We start from the raw sequence: 23296 nt of genomic DNA, 5'->3' as shown, positions 1-23296 counted from the left end.
CGCAATTAGGAAAACAACAAGGTAATGGTTGAAAAAGAGTACTATCAAAAAGGTGCGAAGGGAACTTAACTTTGATGTTTCATGTGGATAATTATTGTAATTCACTTTGAGTACTAGCCATTAGAGCTTTAATGTTAGGGAAAACGTGGGTTTGGTTATTATAAGTAGTTTATTGTACAACTGTTGCTGGGTGAAAGGCCTCAGTCCCTTCTGAATAACATCAATATACATATTCCATCAAAACAGCATGAATACGCTGCTATTCCCTCATTATAATGGCTTTTACAATGAAGTCTGACCCAAAGCATTTGGCGAAGTGCTGAAAAAAACTGATGCAATCTGGTTTCATCCGCCGGGAAACTGCTGTTGATGTACCACTGAATGTTTTCATCCCTGATGAAGTAATTAGGTGCAAACAAAAGGGCCAGCCTGGTAAATGTTGTGGGTATAGTGTATTTATTTTTCTGTGGCTTTTATTTAACAACCTCTCAGCTTAGCCATTATAAGAGCAGCGTCTAAAATAATTAGTCGTCTAAGTCTGGTCAGCATCACTGTCTAAACATTTGTGTGCAGTACAAGTGATAGTTGATTGAGGGTGATATAACACTTTGGCACAGTATATATTCAATTCCGTTTTTAATTCAGTTTTATCTATATAGTTTAAAATTACAACAACAGTTGCTTCACTTAATATTGAGCAAGCACTTGGCAACAGTGGAAAGGAAAAACTCCCCTTTAAAAGGAAGAAACCTCTGGCAGAACCAGGCTCAAGGAGGGAGCCATCTGTCACAAGCAGTTGGGGGTGAATGAAAAAGAAAAGAGAAGAGAGAATCAGGTGAGAGAAGTAAAGAAAAATTGCTCAGTGCATCAAGGGAAGTCCCCAGCAGCCTAGGCCTAGCACAGCCTCATAATAATGAATTACAATAGTCAAGCCTAGAAGTAATAAATGTATTAACTATTTTAAGTTAGGCGTCATTATGTCTTTAAGACATCCATGCAAATTAACTTATTGGCTTCATTTATAAATAAAGCTTGGTATCAAATGTATGCTATGCTTTTGTCATGATCCTGGGTCCTTTTGACCCAGCGTTTTGTTCTTCCTCTGTTTAGTGTTACTCTGTGCTGCCCGTGTGTTCCTGTGTCATGTCCGCGTTTCTTAGTCTGTGTCCTTGCATGTGTAAGTTCCTGTTTTATTGTGAAGGTCTGTGTCCTATGTGAGTGTTTTCAGTTTGCCTCCCTAGTCTCGTCACGTTAATCACTCCCAGCTGTGTCCCCCACCTGTGTGTAATCTCCCTTTGTTCTCTGAGTGTTTTTAAGTCGTGTCTTCTGTCTTAGTGGTTGCTGGTTCGTCTGCGTTAGTCCCCTCCGTCATTCTGTGTTGTTTCCCCTCGGTCTCCCTGCGTATCTCCATGTGTATTTCCCCGGACCTCCCTGCATCTTCGTTTCTGGTTTGTTTTGTTAGTTTTACCCAGTTTAGGTTTTCCAGTTTCATGTTCACCCACCATTGCTGTTTGTGCCCACTCCTGTAAATAAATACTCACCTGCACCAGAGCTGCCGCCTTTTGGGTCCTTTCTACAAACTCCACACGTCTGCCACACCGGACGTGACAGCTTTCTAATAACACTGCCTAAGGGAAGCATGTATAATGTAAATAGAACTGGTCCCAGTACAGAACCCTGTGGAACTCCGTAATTATCCTTAATGTGTAAAGACATGAACAAGCTGGAGTCTATTAGAGAGCTATCATTCACTGCAGCGGAGTACTTTTAATACATAGGACATATGTTCTAATCTTTGTGGTAAAATATTGTGGCCAACGGTATATAGAATGTCTCATAGAAATGAGTCTGCTGTCATACATCTGTTTGATTTATTCCTAACTGAAGAAGGTGGAGAATGAAAACTATGTGATCATGTGTCTCGCTCACTTTGTTTACCTAAATGTCAACCAGGCAGGACAGCCGAGTTCATTTACCCCCAGATTAGTGAAAGCAAACCATTTCTACACAGGCACTGTCCGGGGACTGAGAAGCCAACATGACCAGGTGAGTGCTAGTTATTCATTTTTACAAAGCAATCCTTGTAACTGATGCCATCACACCTAATTTTTCCCAGCGGCCTCTATGTTGTTGCTCTTTTTTCTCTACTCCATGTCTCGCTGAGTGTGGAAATGACAGGGTTATACGGCAGCTTCACCTCTCCCAACTTCCCCCAGCCTTACCCTGACAACCAGCACGTAGTGTGGAACATCACTGTCCCAGATGGCCACAGGGTCAAACTCTACTTTACCCACTTCAGCATGGAACTCTCAGACCAGTGTGAATATGACTACATCCAGGTACATGTAGGAGGAAGTCAGCATCCCATTATGTGCACTGACTTGGCATCAGTAGCTTGCTCACTAAAAGGCCTCTGACCTTGTCAAACCAGGTTTTGGCAGAGGGGAATGAAACCTTGCGGTTCTGCGGAGAGGAAGAGAAGAACCATGAAAGCACCCCGAGGAATACAATCATCCTGTCAGCCCGAAACCTCATGTCAGTGGTCTTTAGGAGTGACTACTCTAACGAGGGACGATTCACCGGCTTCCAAGCATTTTACACCTCAGAAGGTGATGCAAAATAGTGACATTTGTTGCCAGAAGGGAGACACATTTTTCTCAGCTGTAATTACACAGAACAAAGAGTAGTGAAGTTTCTACTGAAATGCAGTCTGCACAGGTATATGCAGCAATCTTTTAATTATTCACATTAAAAAAAGTCAGACAGCAAACTACAAATACAATGTAATATTTTGGAAAACAGCAGGAAAAATGCCCCACATCAAGAAATTATTTTAGAAGGCTCTTAATTTTATATATAATGTAAGTGTTATTTATTTATCATGGTTTCATTACAGGCCCTCTTTTTTATCTTCTCTTGGGATTTAAGTGTTGATGACTCTGAAGTTAACAAAAAAAATGTGTTTTCCCACAGTTAAACTGTTATTTTAATTGGCTGCAGTGGCACACCCCAGAGACTTTTGCAGAGCCTATGAAAAAACTGTTTTTGTGATCATTGTTTAGTTTCAGCTAATTGGGAGTCAGATTTAGCATGAACCAGATTCATTTAGTTTTAGCAGTAAATCAGTGGTTTTCAAACTTTTACCCTTATGCCCCAGTCCGGAAGCCAAAAAGACCCCTCACTGATCACATCCCCACTTCTTCTTCTTCTTTTTAAAAAAGTCAGACATCCACAATCAGAACCATCAGAAGAGCATCCGAGTGTGTTAACTTAGCTTCAGTCCAGTTTTCTCTTGGCTTTCCACACTCCACTCCACCTGTTTTGGCTCCATACGCCACCAATGGGACTCCACAGTTGGAGAACCACTGCAGTAAACACACCTGAGTTAGAAAAGTGTCTTTTGTTTTTATCTCTAACAAGTTTTGAAGGCCATGATGGCATATGCACTTTAGGGCGATGTAAATCAAGCAAATAATCATCAGATTGCTTGGTAGGCTAAAGGTTTTAGCAGATTTATACTCATTCTCAGGTGTGTTCATGGATGGGGGAGGGGATGCATATTTATTGATTTACTCTGTCACAGACATCAATGAGTGCCTGTCCAAGGTAGAAGGGGAGAGAGTGTGCGATCATTTTTGCCACAATTACATCGGTGGCTATTACTGCACGTGCAGACAAGGATACCTTCTCCATGACAACAGAAGATCCTGCACAGGTAAGAACGATACAGAGCGAGGCTCAAGAGGCATGTTTATCTGAGCTCAATCACTGTGGGTCAAAAGCTATTTAGCAGGGTGCAACGTTAAGAACTTGGTATACAATTTCTGACTATATTGATTTGTAAATAGGGTATTAGGTGTTTCTGGAGCTAAACACGCTGCTGCTCAGATCCTCTCAAATCTGAAACAGCCGACACTATTTACAGTGAAGAAAAGCAGGTGTCTGACCTCTGCTTTGAGACATTAGCAACAACACATTCAATTTCCCTGCATTCACTGACGATGTAAACACATGAAATGGCCTAATCTTTCAGTTGGCACAGCGGCGCACCCCAGAGTATCTTTGGGTTTTTTTAAGGCCATTAAAACACGAATAGTTCCTTATCAGACTTTTGAAGACGGGCATAGAAATGGGATCAGACTGCTGTGTCGTAAACTTGGATTTAAGTCTAATTGTTGTCATTTGTCATTCAAAATGCTCTCATTATTCCCTAATACTGCAGGAAAAAAAACATCTCCCCCCCAAAAAAACAATTTGCTGATATTTCACACAGGGCACACACTTGCCGGTGCTCCGTACTGGATTTCATTTTGTCATAGCTGGCCTGTGCTCACTAATTTCAGACTGAAAAAGCATACTGATGCACAAAGTAGTTGATCTCTGCCAGCTGGTGTAAGGCGAGGTTAATTACTGTCGATTCCTGAGGGAAAAGCGACTTCAAAATGGCATTAAAAATTGATACCTGTGTGCAGCACTAATAATGTACTGACACAAGGTAATTAATCACAATTACGAGCTGATGTGCCTTAAATTATTATTCTTTGCCAGAGGAAAAAGGGTGACAAAACAAATCATGCGATGAATAGGCAAAAATGATTATCTGCCTACAGATTGTACTAATTATATGAATTACAGCAACTCTGCCTCTTTGCAATCCTCATTTGTTTTTGTCTGAGGCAACATCTGCACATTTGCTGGGACAAAAAGGCAAAACCTAAATGAATCTCATCATTTATGATGCCAGGAAATGTTTCAATTGATGTGAAACAATTATTTTGTTCTAATCAAAAACTCTTTAAAGCCAGCACTTCAGAACCCAGCAGCTGTCGGTACAGCTTTACAAAATGGTTAAATCAGTGCCTCAAAATGATCACTTTTAGTGCATGAGTCTTCTTCGCAGTGCCGTGCCAGAGCCAGGTGCTGACGTCTCCTTCGGGGGTTCTGACTAGTCCGGGTTATCCGAACCCCTACCCACCTATGAGCCGGTGCAACCACACCATCCGTCTGCCAGAGGGCTCCCGAATAATCCTGAACTTCCTGGAAACCTTTGACATAGAAGGACATCCACAAGCCCCCTGTCCGTATGATATGTTGAAGGTCAGTTGTTTGACTCCAAAGTCTGAACACACACAAGCTAATGAATGAGCAATGTATTCCTCCTCATGCGGTTTTGCCACCAACTTGTCCTGCTTGGGTGATATACTGTATAGCTATTGTGGTTTCATGCATATTTAGCCAGACATCAGTTAGGACTGAATCATGCTTATTTATTTATTTCTATCTAATGTCCCCACATGAAAGATTTCAACAGCTGGAAAAGAGTATGGGCCCTTCTGTGGCCCAACGCCACCAGATCGGATTGACACGGGAAGTTATGACGTGCATGTTGAGTTCAGGTCCGACTCTAGTGGAAAAAACAAGGGATGGAAGATCAAGTACACCAGTACCGAGACAGAGACCCTTACTTTGACTTCAGACTGATGGCACTACAGTTCATGGAGTCTTATTCTAATTGTCCTTATTTTGTGTAAGATCTTGCTATTCTTTGTTACATAGACAAATAAAAAGAGATTAAAATGAGACTGTTGTATCATTTAGATCCTCTTTGCTCATTACAATCAATACTTTGTGTCCAACTTTTAACCTAACAGTGTGCAGTCAGACAAGCATTTTCATTAACTTGGGTTTCCTCAAATTGCTGTGGGTGATTTCAGTCATCCTCTAATCTAGCCAAGGAATTGAAGAAATAAGAAAATCATTTAAGAAGGTCTAGATGTCAGTAAGTCTGGTCCAAGAAGCGCTGTATGCTAGTCATTTAACCTTCATACATTATGCAGCTTGTTCTTAAACAATCCCGGCTATGCTCCTCTATCAAAACAATCATTATAGGGTTATTTAGTCCAAAGAAATTACTTATCCACACAACATTTCCTCCAGCCGTGTGCCCCTCAGATGGTTCAAAAGTGCATGTCTGAATGTGTCAGTGAGTGACAGAAAAATACTTGTGCTGATTTATATTTTATTGTTTCTTCTGCTCCAGTGTTTTGATTTCCTTCCTCCTCCTCCCGCAGAATTAGGTCAGCGCAATTTTTCAGTGAACGTGTGACTTTCTTAAACCACAGTTTGTTAGCTTTGATTGAGCTGTTTTTCCCAGCCACACATTTTGTAGTTTGGAGGCAACAACCCCAAGCATGATGTGTACTGACCCACAGATCACCTCGTCATTTGCAACCCAACAGAAATACGAGGTCCTGTGTGGACATGTGCTCTGTAAGCTGTCAGCCCACACGGGATTAAGGCTTGTTTACAGCATGAAATACCAGACAGTCCTCGGGGCTCCTGTGTGCTTACCGAGCAAACCTGCAGTTCTTACCTGAGCGCCGTTAAGTCATAATCTAATCCGCATAGAAGGTGTGAGACATGACGGAGCAATTGACCGCTCCTGTGCTCTCGCGCGCTCACTCCTAACTGTCCAGCCTAGTTGGAGCTAATTCCACAGGAATTACGCACACCATGAAACCCATTAACCAGCTGTTGAAAAATATCCAGCCGCAGCACGCTGCCAGTAGGCTGTCAGGTTTATAGCTAATATGCCCATCACTATTACACTAGTGCACGAACTCAGTTAAGTTGCTATAGAGAGAAATATAAAGTCTCAATATCAGAGACAGCCGCTTTTTTGTCATTGGTAATAATGTTCCTGACCACGCATACTCCTTCACCTTCACCAATAGGTGTTTAGAGTCTTCAAATTTAATATCACTAAGGAGATCCCTTGGTTTTAAGGCCAAACAATACTGCTGTGGCACTTTACAGTGCAAAGCCTTTGAGGAAATCTCAAAAGTACTGAACTGTATTTTTTTTCCCATTTGGATTGTATTGGATTCTAAAGGCTTTCAATATCTGTCACAATAATGTGGGACAACAGCGCGGTGGAAAGTCTGAAGGCACATTTAATGAAAAAATAAAATAAAAATCCCTCCTCCACCATTTAACATGGATAAATATGTACCACCACACACAATTTCCTTTAGCTACTTGTGGAAATTAAATATGAAACAGCCTCCTACAACCTGCAGTTTTTCTTGCTGATGAGCTAAGGCACAACTTTTTATTTTTTTGGGTATACATGGACACAATACAGAGTAATTATAAGCTGCTTACAAATGGTGCGCTTAAAGGGTATCTAATATGAAAGTACAAGCTGGCAGTGACATTGTAATTTCGCCACAACATGAAAAAGAAGAGGTCTTTCTGCAAATTCAGATCCGTCATTTGTGCTCATTGTTCAGCACACAGATGACAGGCATGAGAAAAGATACATCCCCATGAGTCACATGGACACTGCACACGCTGTCGACACCCTCTTACATCACACTGCCAGCAGACTCATGCAGAACTTCCACAAGAGTATGTAACAGAGCAGCCATGGAGTGATGCTGGATCTACGCAAGTCAAATATGAAACTAAGCTACAATGTCACACACACGGGGGTCATATGAATTAAGATGCATCTAACTTTTTATTATTAAAGCAACGAACGTGTCTGTGAAACCAATTCAAATATATCTGGCCAATTTTTGCCCCCCCACTTTTGTATTTATTCCCGTTTCTGCACTCATCATTATTTATGAGGTATTTCTTCTCCTCTTTCCTCCATGTAAAGATTCCATAAAACATCACAAAGTGAAATTTCACATTAGGGTGCACAGTTTTGACAAATATTTCAAGATTTTTCAGCACACTTGTTAAAAAACTCCTTGAATTTTAATGCAGTTTCCAAAAATAGCTAAAAAATATGACTTAAAAAAAATGCATTAACAAGGCAATATCAGGATGACCTGGATACCAGATTTTCACTTTAAAACAGCAGAAGCTAATTTATGTGTTTAGCTTTCTCTAACTAATTAAAAGTAAGTTTTTACCTATATGTAAACTAAAGATCTAAAATCTCAAATGCAGTGTGTCCCTTAAATCATAGCAATGTTTAAGGGGCAGCAGAAGGCAAAATTTAAAAAAAATAGTGTAATTGTGACTATAAATGTAACAGGCAGCCTTAAAACAACAGTTCTTCATCTTTTTTTAACTTTTTCACTACGATAAAGCAAATAAATGTGAGTTAGATGAGAAGACCCATTTTATTTAAATACACAACAGTGAACCTTGGACTTTGGCCTAGAGGCGCAGCAACTTTTCTGTCAACTAGCGAGGTTGCTAGAAATAGGAGAATCTCCCCAAATACTGAGTTATAGCTTTAAGTTTAGATTTGTTTATCTGTAGTTATTCTCACAGCATGAAACACAAAATAAGAAGCCAGTTAGAAAAAAATAGATCCAAGTGGTTAATGTCTTTGATAAACATGACTTATGTAAATCATCCGGCTTCCTCTTGAGGCAAAAGCATTCAAGTGGTTTTGAAATCTTACAAAGTGTCAACACTTGGGATTCATGTATTCCAGCAGTTTTGTTATTATCAGTAACGCAGGGCAAAAATCCCACTCTGCTGGCCCTGAGGCTGGTAGTGTGAATTCTTATCAGTCTGTGCTCAGGTAGAGTCTCGGCCTATTTGCCGCCTTGGGCTGGCTTTTCTACGCCCTCCTCCTCCTTCCTCTTCTCGCTGGACTGCTGGCTGCCGCGCAGCTGTGTGTTGCTCCTGATGGATTGCACGGCCTGAATCTGCTGGAGACGTGCGGTCAGCTCAGCTTCGCAGGCCTGCAGCAGCGCGGACGTCCTCGCTCTGTCCCAGCCCAGCACCTGCTCCATAGCTTCCACCCCTCTGGACACTACCATCTAAAGACACACAGAAGGGAGCTCCATGTAGTGGAAATGGGAACATATGAGGCGATACGCTGGCTTGCCCTACTAACATAAGTTTATGAATGCAAATGAAGATGGTTGACAAAGTCTTGTGCTTACACTGTACCTAAAGTAAATGGGATTATATCAGAACTGATGACGCAGGGGTGTGTTTTAAGTGTGTCAGGATGGGCAGTTTCACATGCTTGCTTTGATCATTTTGCAGCAGACTCACTGGGGTGTGTTACGACACAAGCCTTACAGCAGAAGGAGTGACGTGGGAATGTGATGACGAAGGACCATTGAAGGGAGTTGCCCCACATTGCTGCGATATGTAAATGCACCTCATTCGCTGGTGCCTGTCTAAATTTGCAGTTTGAACTTCTTAGTAGTTCTCAGAAAGAATGGATTCTGTGCGACATTTACAATACCCACAGATAAACGTAAAAGTATTCGTAAAAGTACATTTGGGGTGTTTTTATTTGCTGATGCTTTGAGGCAGGCTTAATGAGAGTTGTGTGAGTAGGCTACCTGCAGATCTCCAGTGGAAAGCCTGGTCTCTGGCGATGTTTTGCCTTTCAGGACCATCAAAGTCCTGGACATAAATCCAGAAGCAGAGTCCACCTCCATTCCATCCGGCACGTCCACATCCCCAGCACCTGAGATATTGAAACGGGTTTCAACACATTTCAAAACATTTTAAACATAGTAAATCATTACTTCAGGTGGGGTTATTAAACAACAACAACAGGTCCACCTAGTGACCAAAAGATAGAAGTGCAGCTCTTCCCTCATGAGAAATTAAGAGAATGAACCGATAACAAATAAACTAAGACAGAAAAATAACACATGTTGACTAATAACATCTGCGGTTGTTTGAACCTCACCTAGAAATAAAAATACATATTTTAAGTTTAGTTTATTTATTTTGCTGCCCTTCTGTGTTTGAATGTGTGTTAATGTTAGATTGAAACAGGTATCAAAATAAAAAAGCTGCTTGTATGAATGGGTGAATGAGGCATGTTGTATAAAGCGCTTTGAGTGCTTAGGCAGAGTACAAAAGTGCTACATAAGAACCAGTCAATTTATGTCTCTTGTTCTTAAATATAGAGAAAGTTTATGTATGATTAACTTTTCACATTTATTGTTTTCTCAAATTTCCTGATTTGACCACCCCTCCTCGCTGGCTAAAGTTAAGTCAGTGATGTCTTTGACCCTCATCTAAAGAACTACATCTGGGGCCATTACTTATCTTGAGGGCTTCATAGTCATGGGACTATATTGATTATTTTGCTGGGTGTATTCATGCATATTGAGCACAGCTATTGATTACATATTTGTTACGCAGAGGGAACTGTATAAGCACCCTTTTCAAATAAATTTTTTTTTTTTGTTAAGCCACATAATAACACTGACCTATTCAGTCATAAAAACGTACCTCACTCAAGGGATGAATCTTGAGTTATGCATGTTATGTCTACACATAACAGACATCTTAGATGAGCATCAATTTTAAATTGTATCTTTGGACACTTTGTTACCACAGCCTGTCTCAAAAACACATACTGTATTTCCTTTTATGCTTGCACATTTCAATAAATTGTTGTTCCTTTTTCCATTTTCATAGTAAAATATGAATGACGTGCTGGTCAGTCACAGGAGCACGTTCAGTGAGAAAGTGAGATTACCAAAAAGCACCACTGAACGACACAGGAAATCATTACTGCCCGTGTCCATCTCCCTGTACAACTCCTCCATCTAACACACTGTAAACACTGCAATAGTTACACCCTTTTGCACACGCTCTACAGTAAAATAGCAAATGACAAAGTTCACAGGTTAGAGGGAAATACCAATCATATATATTTCACCTCTGTAATATTTTTGATATTTATAATTGAATGATTTGTATTTGTTAGTGCTATTTCTTAGATTTGTTAACTTTGGAACATATTGTATTATTTAATTAGTTTAGTCTGTTACTGTTACTGTCTTGGATCAAATGTAACCCACATAATTTTCTTAGGGATTATTAAAGTATTCTGATTCTTTCCAGACACTATTACATGGTGGATCAAAGTCTAACTTTTGTGCGTTCATATTTCTATCATTTTTGACAAGATCCTCAACCCCATGGGCTAAAATGCAGCACCAAATCATGACAGAGCTTCCAGTGTGTTTTACAGACGGCTGCAGACACTCGGTTTTGTACCCCTCTCCTGACCTCCTCTGTGGACACTGATGACAATATAAACCAAAAATCTCAAATTCACTCTCCAGTTCTTGAATAATTTGGCGTACCTCACCCATTTCTCCCAATTTCCCTTCCATAAGAATGGCTTCTTGACTGCCACCCTTCCACTGAGACCATGTCTGATGAGGCTTCTGTGAACAGTAGATGGAACAACTGATGCACCTCAGAAGCATCTCTGTGTGTGTGTCAGCTCTCTGCTTTGTTCTTCTATTTCTTCATGACATGACTTACATTGACTGTTCATCTGCTGTAGATACTTTGCCACTTCTTTTGTCCTCCAACTGTCCAGTTTACTCAAATGTTTTAAGAACACACTGCACACCATGCTAAGAAAAGCCAAAGGTTTGGCATGTTTTTGGCAGTCACCATGTTGGCACATTTTTACCTTTGGCATTTTCATTGATTCAACTAAAAAAATGGAAACAAATTATGTGTTTTTGCCTCACACTGCTAGTAACAAAGTGCCCAAAGATTCAATTTAACATTGGTACTTTGCTATGCTGTCTGTTATGTGTAGACAAAACGCTGGCTCATCCCTCGAGTTAGGCGCCTTTTAAAGCTTGTTTCATAGGTCAGTGTTAAGTGGCTTAACAAACCTCTCAGTGGAATACCTTCCCTAAAAAAGGTCAGGTACAAGGACTGCACTGAAAATGAGTACAAAAAACAGCCAATGCACAAAGCAAAATGTCAAAAAAGCTGAAGCGCAAGGCTTCAGCCTTGGAAAAACTGTTGCTCAAGGCTACCTAGAAGAATTACAAAAAAGTCAGGCTCACTGGAAGCAAAATATAAAGAAATAAAGGGTGGCTCCAGACTTTTGCACAGTACTGTAGTTCACAGAGTTTCTGTATCCCAGCTTGAATAATGACACAGAAACAGCTTTCTATGCAAGACTTAACTTGTTACAGAGTTTATATTGTGTATCCGTGTCACACTACAATAATCAGGGAATCTGATTTTCATATATTTATCTCAACAAACTATTTCCATACAGTAAACATGGCAACCACCTTAAAATGACACAGCCGTACCTCCCTGAGAAGGCTGACTTGTTTCTTCCTGTTGTCTGTTCTCCTGCTCCACAGTTTTCAGGTAAAGCTGGAGCAATTCTTTGGATTGCCTCTCTTGCTCTCTTCGATCTAAAACCCTCTGCAGCGTCTCCTGGAGCTCCTGGGCCTTTTTCTCTTGGAAGCCCAGAGCAGAGGCTAGTTCAGGGCATGGGGCATCCACTAAGGTCTGAAAAAGCAAAGTAAAACAATAAAATACAATTTGCGGCTCCTATTTTTAGATTGATTAACACACTTAAACACAGACAACAGCACATGTCGACAGCAAAAAGAACATCCCATTAGCCCGACCTATTATTTATGTGATTAAAAATAGTGACAAAGAAAGAGTGTTTATCACTTTCTTATACTTGACATATAATGTTGGTACCTGTAGGTCCGCCTCAGACATGAGAATAATGCTAGTCAGGTCCTGCTTCAGCTGCTGAGCCAGTTCATACCAAGGTGCTACAGTACTGGAGCTGTCCACAGTATCAGTCTCCAGCAACACAGAATCCCTAGCCATCCAAGCTGTGCCACCATCAACTAAAAGTAAATATCAAATTAACAGAAGGTGATGCATTCCCAGGATATAAATGATTGATGATAAAAAGGATGCAGAAAAATGTCAGACAAAAGTAAACCTGCTTACTCCTGCAAGGTGGAGACCACGTCTCTTTGTCATTCAGTAGCATGAATTTTGTGTTTGAGGGTAAACACAAAAAGTAAGCCTGATCTTCTACTACTGTCCCATCATTCTCTAGGACCACTGTGACTGAGTCACTGGAGTTGAACCCAAGACACTGTCGACCTGTTAAAAGAACAGAGAAACTACAAATATTATAGAGTGTCCCAGATTATTTTTATACTTCAAAGTGTTTATCCATCCATCCGATTCAATATCCCAGCTGACTGTTGTGGAAAGATGCGCCGCAAGTCCAGTTTAGCATAACAAATTAACCTCACATGCGTGTCTTTGGACTGTGGCGGGGGAACCAGCAAATCCAACACAGATCTTTCTCTCTGTGAGGCGACAGTGCCGCCCATATTTCAGAGGAAAACAATCAGTATTAGTGTATCCCATAAGTCAAATATTCAAAGCAGTAATACCTCAGACACCACCTGTTCATCAGGTGATTCAGCATACTTCCACATGTCAAACAAGTCAGTCCATTTAAAGAGTCAACAGCCCTTTCTTTAGAGCTGCTCCTATTTGCAATACAAAACATGTCTTACTTCCACTGGCTTTTAAAATTGTACATGTTTTCTAACAGCTATAAATCAGCACCTCTAGTTTAATAGTGCCCCAGCTCAATATTTCATATACGAGTATTTATTTATGTATATTGAATAGGAATAAAGGCAATTGATAACTTTAAGCTAGCTTCAAAACCAAGAGGGGGGTTTTCAGATAGCACCCTAGTTTTGTCACTGGCAGTTACAGGAGACTTTATCAGAATCAGAAACACACTTCTAGTATCTTCATGTAGGCGGCTTCAAAATCAAGGACCCAGCCTTGTCTCCTCCAAGCTCTGCTGACACATATAACAATCAAAGATGTAGAAACACTTTTATTAAACAGAGAAAAATGCAAAAAAAAATCTGGGGGCAACGCCTGGTGACTAGCCTTCTAGGAATGAGCAGGAAGAGCAATGACTTTTCATGTTTAGCTTCTGCAAGTTTAAACACGATGGATAAAAATGGAGATGCTGCTTCTGCTGCTGCTACCACACACAACTAGATAAGTAAGCTTATCGACAGCAATAGCAATAATCACCTCAGCTGTAATGTTGGTGCCTCCCAACACTCTCAAAAATCACTGAACATATGAAGTTCTTTCACTTTCGCAATAAGAGAACCCCGCTTTTAGCGCTCAGCACCAGTGCAAACTAAAATGACATTTAAATACAGCACCCACAACCTTTGACTGCGTGAGACGGTACTTCACGTCACTGTCACACACCCGTTCAATATTAATGAATATATAGCTTTCATTAAAGAGAAGCTCTAGCATGATAAAGTTCAGGAATGTAAAGTCATGACAACTTACCTTTTTCCTTAAGCTCATCTATGGAAGGAGCTACTACCCCATACGATTTTTGTCGTGTGAAATTACACACCTTACACGGTTTATCCGTCATTCTCGTCTGCGTTTAGAGAAGCAGATTTTGTGCTTTCTTTTACCTTAATACTGACAATTACCGACAGCAACTACCACCACTATCCTCGAATACGGAACTGCCGCCGCGCCGCTATGGAATCTGGGATATGTAGTTTAGCACATACAAAAAAACAATTCGAACAGGAAAACGCGGGAGAAAGAACTGCGTTTGTGTTTACAGTTTGAATATAACGCTATAACCTCTATAGCGCTAATTTGAGTGTATTTTTAAAAAAAAAAAAATCTTGTATTAACTATTTCCAAGCTCTAGGCATAAGAAATATGAGAATAATAGCATGTCCTTCAGAGGAGCTCCTGTTTTAAAGGTGGACTACCGCAAGTGACCGCTAGATGGCGACCAAAAAGTCTGGCCTGACAGTGGAGTCCAGTTCTTTCTTTCTTTTTTTTCTTTCTTAAAGACATTTGGTTGGTTAATTGCGTGGTGAAAATAAATAGCTAGGGAGCAGGTGGAAGAGAGCCTGGAGAGGTGGAGGTATGGTCTGGAGACAAGGGGAATGAAAGTCAGTAGAATCAAGACAGAATGTGTGTTTGTGTAACAGTGAAACCACCAAGAGTACAGATACTGAAAAGGGGGTGGGTTTAAATAGTTTAAATACCTAGGTTCAGCCATCCAAATCAGAGAGTGCAGGCAGAGTGGAGCGGGTGGAGATGATTATCAGGGGTGATTTGTAACAGTTGGATAGCAACAGCGGTGAAAGTAAAGGTTTATAAAATGGCACTGAGACCTGTATGCTTTGGAGACTGTGGCACTGACACACACACACACACACACACAAAGGAGGCGGAGCTGAAGGTAGCAAAATTGAAGATGTTAAGATTTTCATTAGGAGTGACCAGAAATTAAAAATCAGAAACTAGAAGTTAGAAATGAGTACATGATAGGGACAGCTCAAGTTGAGCAGTTTGAAGACAAAGTTAGAGAGGCAAGGCTGAGATGGTTTGAACATTGTGCAAACGAGAGGAAGTGGATATACTGGACTAAGGATGTTGAATGTGGAGCTGCCAGGCAAGAGGAAAAGAAGAGAATCGGAGAGGAGGTTCTTGGATGTAGTGAAAGAGGACATGCAGAGGGTTGTGTGACAGAAATGATGCTAAGGATGGGATGAAATGGAGGCAGATGATCTCCTGTGGCAACCCCTAAAGAGAGAAAAAGAAGACTGCATTATATGGTCCAAAAATGCACCACTTACATCACAATGTCACCTGAAACAATCCCTTTTAATGCTGTAAGTCTAGCATTTTGGGGTCTGACTTTTAGGGGGTTGCTGTAGCAAATGACTTTATAGTTTTATTTATTTGTTTTTCTTATTTATGAAATAGAGTAAATAAGTAGTATCTTCTTGCTGTGAATTCATTAAGTATTGTGATTTCTGAAGGGGCCCCGGGCAAAGCCATATTAAGCTATTATCTGGTGGCTGAATGCAAATCCGTTTCAACAAGTAGGGACTTACCACACCTCGTGACTAAGCTGTTGGCTTTGTTGTATAGATTTTTTTTCTTGTTCTTTAGGCGCAAGGGTGGGTTCAGCTGAGGAAATGATGAAGCTGACATTAAGTCTAAAGGTAGAATAGGCTCTACTATGACAAAAACAAAACAAACAGACAAAACAAATAAAAACAATTTACAAAAAATAAGTTTTCTTGGCAGTGAAAGAAAGACAGTCATCAACATTGACCACGCAGAAGTCTTAGTCTAAGATCTACTGAAGGTGTGTGAGCATGAGAATGTGCTATGAGGAAGCTGAAACCGAACTTGATGTGCTTTTATATTGTAGCGTTTCAATAACAGACAGTAAGAATGGGGAGTGAAACTTTGGAGTGAGACTCATCCTGCAGTGTCCCGTACTCCCCTGCAGGAGGCAGCAGTGCATCTTAAAGCATGTTGCGTGGTAGAAATATACCAGAATAAGAAGTGTGGCAGAAGGAACAGAAGAAGAAGAAGATGGCATCCAACGACCAAGCTGAGGCAACAACACAGGTCTCTATATGCATTAAAAGCGGTTTCTTTTTAATGTCTATTTGCGGTAGTGAACTGTTTTAGATATTTCGGGGCTTTAGATGTCTTAACGTTGGCATCACGTGCCTGGAAATGCTCACAAAGTTAGAGATTAGCATGCCTACTAGTTAGCATGCTAGCTAGGTTACGAGTCAAAAGTTGTCACTGAGACATGAGTGTGTTTACAAGTGGGCAGGAAGGGGCGTCATTTAGAGTTGCCATATTGTGTCGAAAATAATAGGGCATAGTTACTAGATTTGCCATTGTCATCAAACGATTCAGCTGTACAATTGCATCTGAGCGTGTAGCCTCGTCTTACTGTGTGCAGATAACTGTAGGTGCAACTCAAAGGTCAGTGTAGGCAAACAAACCTGATGGTTTCTGTTGGGTTGCAGTCACAGTGTTGGCTTTGAACTCACCAGCCCCCCGAAAACAAATGTCACCGAAGGTTTTTATTCATGTATGTCACCCGTGACTTCTGTACTTTTTGTTGCTACAGCTGAGATGCTGTTTTCAGAAAAAAAGATGTTTATATATGCTGTAGAGAAATATAAAAGTTTTTTTTATGTACATAGTTGAGAGCTAACGGCTTTAAGTGTATAGAAAGTGTTTACCAAATGCAGAAACTAATAAAGTCAAGGAACACTGTAATCAAGGAACTTGTGTGGATTGACAGTATTTACAAGTACTTGTAAAGTTATCACTCAGTTTATGAGCAACAGATTTCTACAAATCTACAAATGAATGCTGGCATGTGCCAGTTCAGTACTTTTTTTCTTTTTTGAAAATGCCATTCACGTAGCAGACAGGTCAAATTTCTCAGTGTGGGCAAATTATTTCTGGAAGTAAAAGAATCTGTTAAGCTATAACTATAGTCTAGTTATGTAAGTTGGTAGGCTTTCAAATATATTCTAAAATATTTATCTGACTCCACTTGAATTTGCTGGTTTCATGTTTGGACGTTACTTTTTATATAAGTAGCAATGACACTTTTAATAAAAGTTTCAACGTGACATAAGGCTGGAAGCATTTTCACATTACAGGCATGGGCCTGTTCAAGTCTACAATAGTTTTTCTGTTTCCCCTTCATCTGTGTGAGTTGCTTAGTTACAATAAACACTTTAAATACATTTTTATTGTTTTTAAAATTCTCTAAACAGTAACTGTAGCGTAGGAGTTAGAGCAGCTCATCTACTAATTGTAGGCATACAGACTGTTGCTCAAGTGTGCTTGCCAAAGTATCCTTAAGCAATTTCCTAACCCAAGTTGCTTTCTAATGTGTTCATCAGAATGTGTGTGAATGTTCCATAGAAAGTGCTAAGGCCTAGAAAAAAGTGTTTGTATGAATGGGCAAATGAAGTGCTTTGAGTGCTCAAATGGAAAAGCACTATATAAGAACCAGTCCATTTATATCATTAATGTTTTCTTTCCCAATCTTGTGGAAATGACAAATAGCCTTTTTTTATTTATTTATTTATTTTCCTGCCCATAGAACAAAATCTGTCCATATTTTACTACAAGCACTGCTCCATAAACGTCACAGTGAAATGGATACCCTTCCACAATCAACTTATTTGTGTTGTGAATTTTCCCTTCTTCACAATTTCTACAGTTTCCCATCTGTTACTGTACATAGGGAAATGTTTATGGAGTACAGCATGAAGCTAAACTCTTCACCATGATGAGAACAGGTTAAAAAACTTCTGAGTTATGACTGTAGTTAACTTTTGACAGAAGCTAACAGGAAGTTAGGTAGGTAGTTAGTTTGATGCTTGCAGCTGTTTCTAGAACTCTGTCTTCTGAGTTTATTACGTACCTGCAGAATCATACAGCAGCACAATGCATTCAAAAGCTTTTCAAATGCACGAGAGTTGCTCACATTTATGCACCCGACACCACAGAAGTAACTTCAGTCACAGTAAATTATCCCCAAAATTCAGGCAGTTTTGATCAGGATCTAGCAGCAGATAATATTGTGTTCTGTACTTCACACAGGCTCTGACAGGGTTCAGTCTGTATCTAACGGGGATCCTAATAAATGAAACTATTTTTAAGTGTAAGAGTTGCCTGATCAGTTTGCAAAAATTTGCCAAAATGCGAAAGAGTGCTGAAGCACTTTGCATAAATGTTGTTGATATGCCTGAAAGAAGCCGTGAGGCCTATTATTGTAAAAGTGTCCCATACCTGAATAACCGAATACTATCACTTTAATAGATAGAGCCAGCAACGTTACATACCGTGTGCTTGTAAAGGGCGACCATAGTTACCAAGCTTCAAACTGACATTACTTCTGTTTTCCACTAGATGGCACTCTAATACAAATGTTTGTTTATGTTCCCAGCCTGGCCTTCTGCCTGGAAAAGATGGAGCACGTAGCCCCAGAGAAGAACTGGTAAGAATTTATTCCTTAGTCTGAATTACATGAATTATTGGTAAGGAAACATTGACTGTAACCACAAAAACATTAAATGAAGCTAATGTAAGTAATGTAAGTGAGAGCTGGAAAGAAATAGCAGCTTGGATCAAACGATGCAAATATTAAATTACATTTCCTGTAAAGAAAACAAAAAGCAATGAATAGGGTATCATAATGGCTGGAAATAATATTTCAGATATTCTCACATGGCACACGCTGTGATTCTTAATACTAGTGCTCAGAAGTGTGGATTTTTCAAAAACTCAAGTATTAGTGCGATTTTGAAAGAATGAAAATCTTCTAATTTCTTGGCTTGATCTGGTGATGCATAGTTGAGGAAGATTATGATGGTTTTTCTCTCCCCCCCCCTAAGATCTGATAATTTAAAGACTTTTATTTGGCTGTATTACACATTCCCCAGGGAGATCCAGTATTAAAGGCTTCCAATTAGCAGACAGTCACTTTATACATCACAATGATGTCCCCAAGCTGTAATGAGAGTATACTTTATGTTCTTGGTCTTTAGAGAGGAAAATGGTCTATTTTAACAGCAGCAATGGGTTCCACAGTTTCTTTAATCATGCATAGCATAAAACTTTGACTGCACATCTTTGTTGTTCTTTGTTTATCCTTCTTTTTTTGTAGTCTGTGTCAGAATTGGGTCAGGAAAGTCGCTAATTTGGAGTTTCTTCGCCATGTAGTCTCCTATGCAAACACAAAGGGCACTTGAAGGTGTTGGTCCCTCAAAAAGGTGTTATAAGGTGGTGTTTAACAAGAATAAATGTCAGTTTTTCTCTTCAGTAATGTGCAGAGTGTTTATAAGGCATGCTTGGCCCAAGCGATGACTATAACCAGGAATGTTTGGTAATTGCTAAGTGGGATGGAATCCATCCCAGGTACACTCACTGTCCTTGTATAGGCACAGCATGCAGGTTATAGAAGTGCTGTATTGTTCAGCCTACATGTCTCAATGTCATTCACCACCATTCACTCTTCATCTTCCCCCCATCATCCCTTCATGCCAAGGCTAATTTAATCCTGGGGTTATTGATTGTGGGAGCATTCTCCCAGGCTTTCTTTCAATTTACTTCAATTTCATCATCCCAGTGCGCTTCAAGACTGTCTCCTCAAAAAAGGGAAGAAATTCTTGTTATGAGGGATTCGAGACCGGTTGACAAGTCCCACCACCACCCTCACTTCCAACCCCTTTTCTCCTTTCTCTTTTTGATGAGCTGCTCTTTCCCAGTTAAGTGGATTATTACAGTAGGGATAATTCTTGTCACATGGCATTATTTGGATGAGGTGAATAATTGAAATTTGTGTCTGAAAGGATTTTATCTGGATGAGAGGAAAGGGAGTGCTGGCAGGGTTGGAAGGGCAGGAAAGAAGGAAAAGCAGTCTCTCTCTCTCTCTCCCTCTCACTCACACACACACACACACACACACACACACACACACATTTGCATAACATCTATGTGCACATGTGCATGTCAGACTGGGGACACCAGTCATGTTAACAGGTTCTGACTCACCTCGCCCAGATCAGCAGGCCCTGGCACACTGCACGGCATGGACCCTCCTCAGTGGCAGGAGGGTCCAGCTCAGGGGCCGGTGCCACAGCCTCTGCCACTATACCAGGCCAGACAGGGATATCTGGACCTGCAGGTTAGAGCGAGAAGAAGGCGTGGGAGAGCCTGCGTGAGTGTGTGTTTCATGGTTGACTGGTATACCAGTCGCTGCCAGTCGCTGCTATTGCCTCTGGCACTGCTGTTTGCTCACTCTAACCCCGACCGCCTCTGTCTCAAATCCCCACCCCACCTCCTCCCACCTTCCACTCATCCCTGCCATGACCATTACCCCAGCCAGTCTATTACTAGTCTTTCCCCAGTCTCTGTGCTCTCTCTCCCTGTAGTGACACCCTGCGCTTACCCCTCATCTTCTTCAGACACTGTCTCTGACTGCCTTTAAAATCACCCAAACACATGACGATGCTATTAATGAGCAAAAATTCCACTGACCAAATGAGAATACTGAAAGAAATTGGCGAATATATTGGCGTAATATAGATATTTTGACAGGTTAACCAGATCTATTGGAATAAAATTAAAATTTACTTCCCCAAAATAAGATGCATTATAGTTTTTATGCATTTATATTTTAAAATGTTTACATTTCTTTTCTCCTGTTAGAAACTATATGATATGAAAGAACAGTTTGGCTTTGTACTTGTGTACTTTAAAGGTATATTTTTATTTTAAGTTTTTAATTATTTTCCTGAATAATAAAGTTAAAGTTGTATATTTCTTGTTAGAATTCTTGCTCCTTAATTTCCTTTGAACCGATTAACTCGGAACTCTTTGGAAATACACTCACTACCTCGGATCACAAACTAAAGGGTCACGTGTCATCGCTAAATGCAATTCTTACAGATTTAGGTTACCGTTTACCCCGTTCTTTACTCTTTGCACTGAAAAAAAAACAAACCTCAGTTTAAGAAGTGCATATTTGTTTGTGGGTATGAAAGCGTGTGGTTTTTTTGTTTGCAGTAGGTGCTTCTGTACCTTTTGCACATGTAGACACAGATAGTGTGAACTGGGCGTGTTTTATGTGTTTAGGTTTGGGGATTTTAGTACAGCAGAGGGAGGGGAAAAAGAACGGTAAGAAGAACAAACCCCCGGTCTCACAGCAACTTCAAAAGCTCTCCTTCCCCAGGATATTAAGCGACTGTGATGAAAAATTTAGCAAGCGTTAAATAAGCCGCTTTGAAGTGATCTGTTTTGGCTCAGCAGTCTCCAAATTTCCGTAGCCCCTCTGCAATAGCCATCTCGCTACAGAGAGGGAATAAAAGGAACAGTGTGTTAAGTGCAGAAGTTGTGGGGGACCTGGCTGGTTGGCAGAGGACCTGCCAACAGTAATTGGTGTGGCCAAAGACATGAAGGAACCACTGCTGCCGCTGTCCCCTTTTGTTGTTCTCTGGATCGTTCTCTCCTTATTTCACCTCTCCCTTCCCTGATGGGTCTTTTGCTGAGTCCCGTGAGTTGCAGGCAGACAGATGTTGCTCATATGTTTGAGTTTTTTTTTTCCTCACATATGCGTGGGTGTAGCACAAATGTAACACAGTGGTGATACCAGGAAGTCAGAGGTTACTCTCGGGTCTTGACTCAGTTATTTTTTGCCCTCAATGACTTTTCCCATGGAACATGTGTTTAAAGGAGATGTCTCCTTTTAATATCAGTTTACCCTAAATATGCATGTATGTGAGTGAGTGTAGAAATCTTCAAAAGATGTCTACAAGTTAACCTAAAAATGTACATACAGTAGATTTTTTTTTTTTTTTTTTTTTTTTTTTTTACAGTTCAGCCACCATAAAGCAAAGAATAACAAGAAGTGAATCTCTAATTTGACAATCATATTTCAATTCATTTCACATCCATCACTCTTAAAGCTATTATTTTAATTTTTTTTTCACAACTCCAGGTTTCAACATGCTCCAAATTAATTATTGGGGCAGAATAAGAAATGGGAGCCAGTAATGAGCCTGCTATAGTAACTCCATTCTGTCAAGGAACTAGGCTACCATTTAGTTAGTCAAGGGATCCTTCTCTGAGATTTTCCTTTTTTCCTCTTTGCTCATTACTTTAATTGTAATTGTAATCCTTTATTGGAGCTGTCTGCAGTAAAGGAGAGTTATGGTCCGAGTGGGGGCGCGAGCCATAGAGATATTTCATGATTATTGGGGAAGACGGTCACTAGGTGGCAGCCACTAGTTCGGCCTTGGTGTAATTACTGAGTGGGAAGTGATGGCAAGATATTCTGTGAGTGTGTGGGTGTGTGTGGGTGTGTGTGGATGTGTGTGCCAAAGGTGGGGGAAGAGAGATTTCTTAAAAAGTAGTGCACTCCTTGAAAGAGAGAGGTCTGATCAACCCGATCAACTGCTATCTCATAGTCAATAGTCTCTGTATCCTGTCATGCTTACTGTAAACATGCGACACACTCTGCAAAAAGCACAGATCAAAGAGGTGTCGAAAGCGTCCGCCTTCGTGTTTTTGTGGTGATTCTAAATAAGTAAGTTCGTTTAAGATGTAATCTGCAAGCTGTATTCACACTGCAAGGTAGTGCAAGGTGATGTAATATAATGCGTAGTGGGGGTGGGGATTAAGTGGTATGGCACTGTGTCTGTGTGTGTCTGTGTATGTCTCTGTGCCCGCACTTTTACAAAAGGAACATCTGCACGGCACAGTCGGGTTTAGTGGTCGCGGGGAAGTTTTCCCTTTGAAAAGCATCAAGGCTCAATTCTCTGTTTCACAGCGCTCATTGTGCATCATGCACTGTTTGTTTCAGTGGTTAATGACACAGGAAGGGCCCTCCATTTTATTGTTGCTGTGTTGCACTTTTTCCCCCTCCTCGCCCAACCCGGCAGCCAGCCTCCTTAGAGGACTCTGTATGAATTCTCACTGTCATGTCCAAGGACGAGTGGCGCAGGGTCAGCTAATTGCTTTTATGATTATGATTTCACGTCAGATTTATCGTGCATGCTCGGAGCACATCTTCCAGGTCCTGCCGACGTTGCTGGCTTGGATGGGGGGAAAATGAGTTTACAGCTTCTGGCTG

General features: G+C 40.6%; 3 protein-coding genes across 6 annotated transcripts in view; 2 read left to right on the top strand and 1 right to left on the bottom strand.

Annotated features, from left to right (window-relative positions):
• The first annotated feature begins 1394 nt into the window (after window positions 1-1394).
• masp2 (MBL associated serine protease 2) lies at window positions 1395-5580 on the top strand. 4 transcript variants are annotated; one of them, XM_019349279.2, is made up of 7 exons: window positions 1395-1448; window positions 1954-2046; window positions 2217-2339; window positions 2432-2609; window positions 3584-3715; window positions 4901-5097; window positions 5302-5580. In XM_019349279.2, the coding sequence occupies exons 1-7, from the start codon at window positions 1410-1412 to the stop codon at window positions 5479-5481; spliced, it is 942 nt and encodes a 313-aa protein (XP_019204824.1). In that variant the 5' UTR covers window positions 1395-1409; the 3' UTR covers window positions 5482-5580. The 4 variants fall into 4 exon arrangements, with proteins under 4 accessions (XP_019204824.1, XP_025757769.1, XP_025757768.1 ...); XM_025901984.1 differs by lacking the exon at window positions 1395-1448 and adding an exon at window positions 1625-1648; XM_025901983.1 differs by lacking the exon at window positions 1395-1448 and having other exon boundaries at window positions 1900-2046.
• A 1498-nt stretch (window positions 5581-7078) lies between these two features.
• dffa (DNA fragmentation factor, alpha polypeptide) lies at window positions 7079-14362 on the bottom strand. Its single transcript, XM_005478221.4, has 6 exons — window positions 14143-14362; window positions 12745-12903; window positions 12484-12638; window positions 12078-12282; window positions 9327-9454; window positions 7079-8789 (listed from the first exon to the last, which is right to left on the bottom strand). Exons 1-6 carry the CDS (start codon window positions 14231-14233, stop codon window positions 8562-8564), a joined length of 966 nt encoding a protein of 321 aa, XP_005478278.1. The 5' UTR covers window positions 14234-14362; the 3' UTR covers window positions 7079-8561.
• Window positions 14363-16110: 1748 nt separating this feature from the next.
• Window positions 16111-23296, top strand: part of pex14 (peroxisomal biogenesis factor 14) — a 44806-nt gene continuing 37620 nt past the window's right edge. Inside the window, exons 1-2 of the mRNA XM_005478220.4 lie at window positions 16111-16251; window positions 18611-18661. Coding sequence (XP_005478277.1) covers window positions 16216-16251; window positions 18611-18661 — 87 coding nt within the window. The 5' untranslated portion in view covers window positions 16111-16215. The remainder of the gene's footprint in view (window positions 16252-18610; window positions 18662-23296) is intronic.

This window comes from Oreochromis niloticus, linkage group LG20, assembly GCF_001858045.2.
Source record: "Oreochromis niloticus isolate F11D_XX linkage group LG20, O_niloticus_UMD_NMBU, whole genome shotgun sequence".
NCBI classification, from domain to species: Eukaryota; Metazoa; Chordata; class Actinopteri; order Cichliformes; family Cichlidae; genus Oreochromis; species Oreochromis niloticus.
The sequence above is the reverse complement of the archived record's forward strand: the minus strand, read 5'-3'. Positions and strand labels throughout refer to the sequence as shown.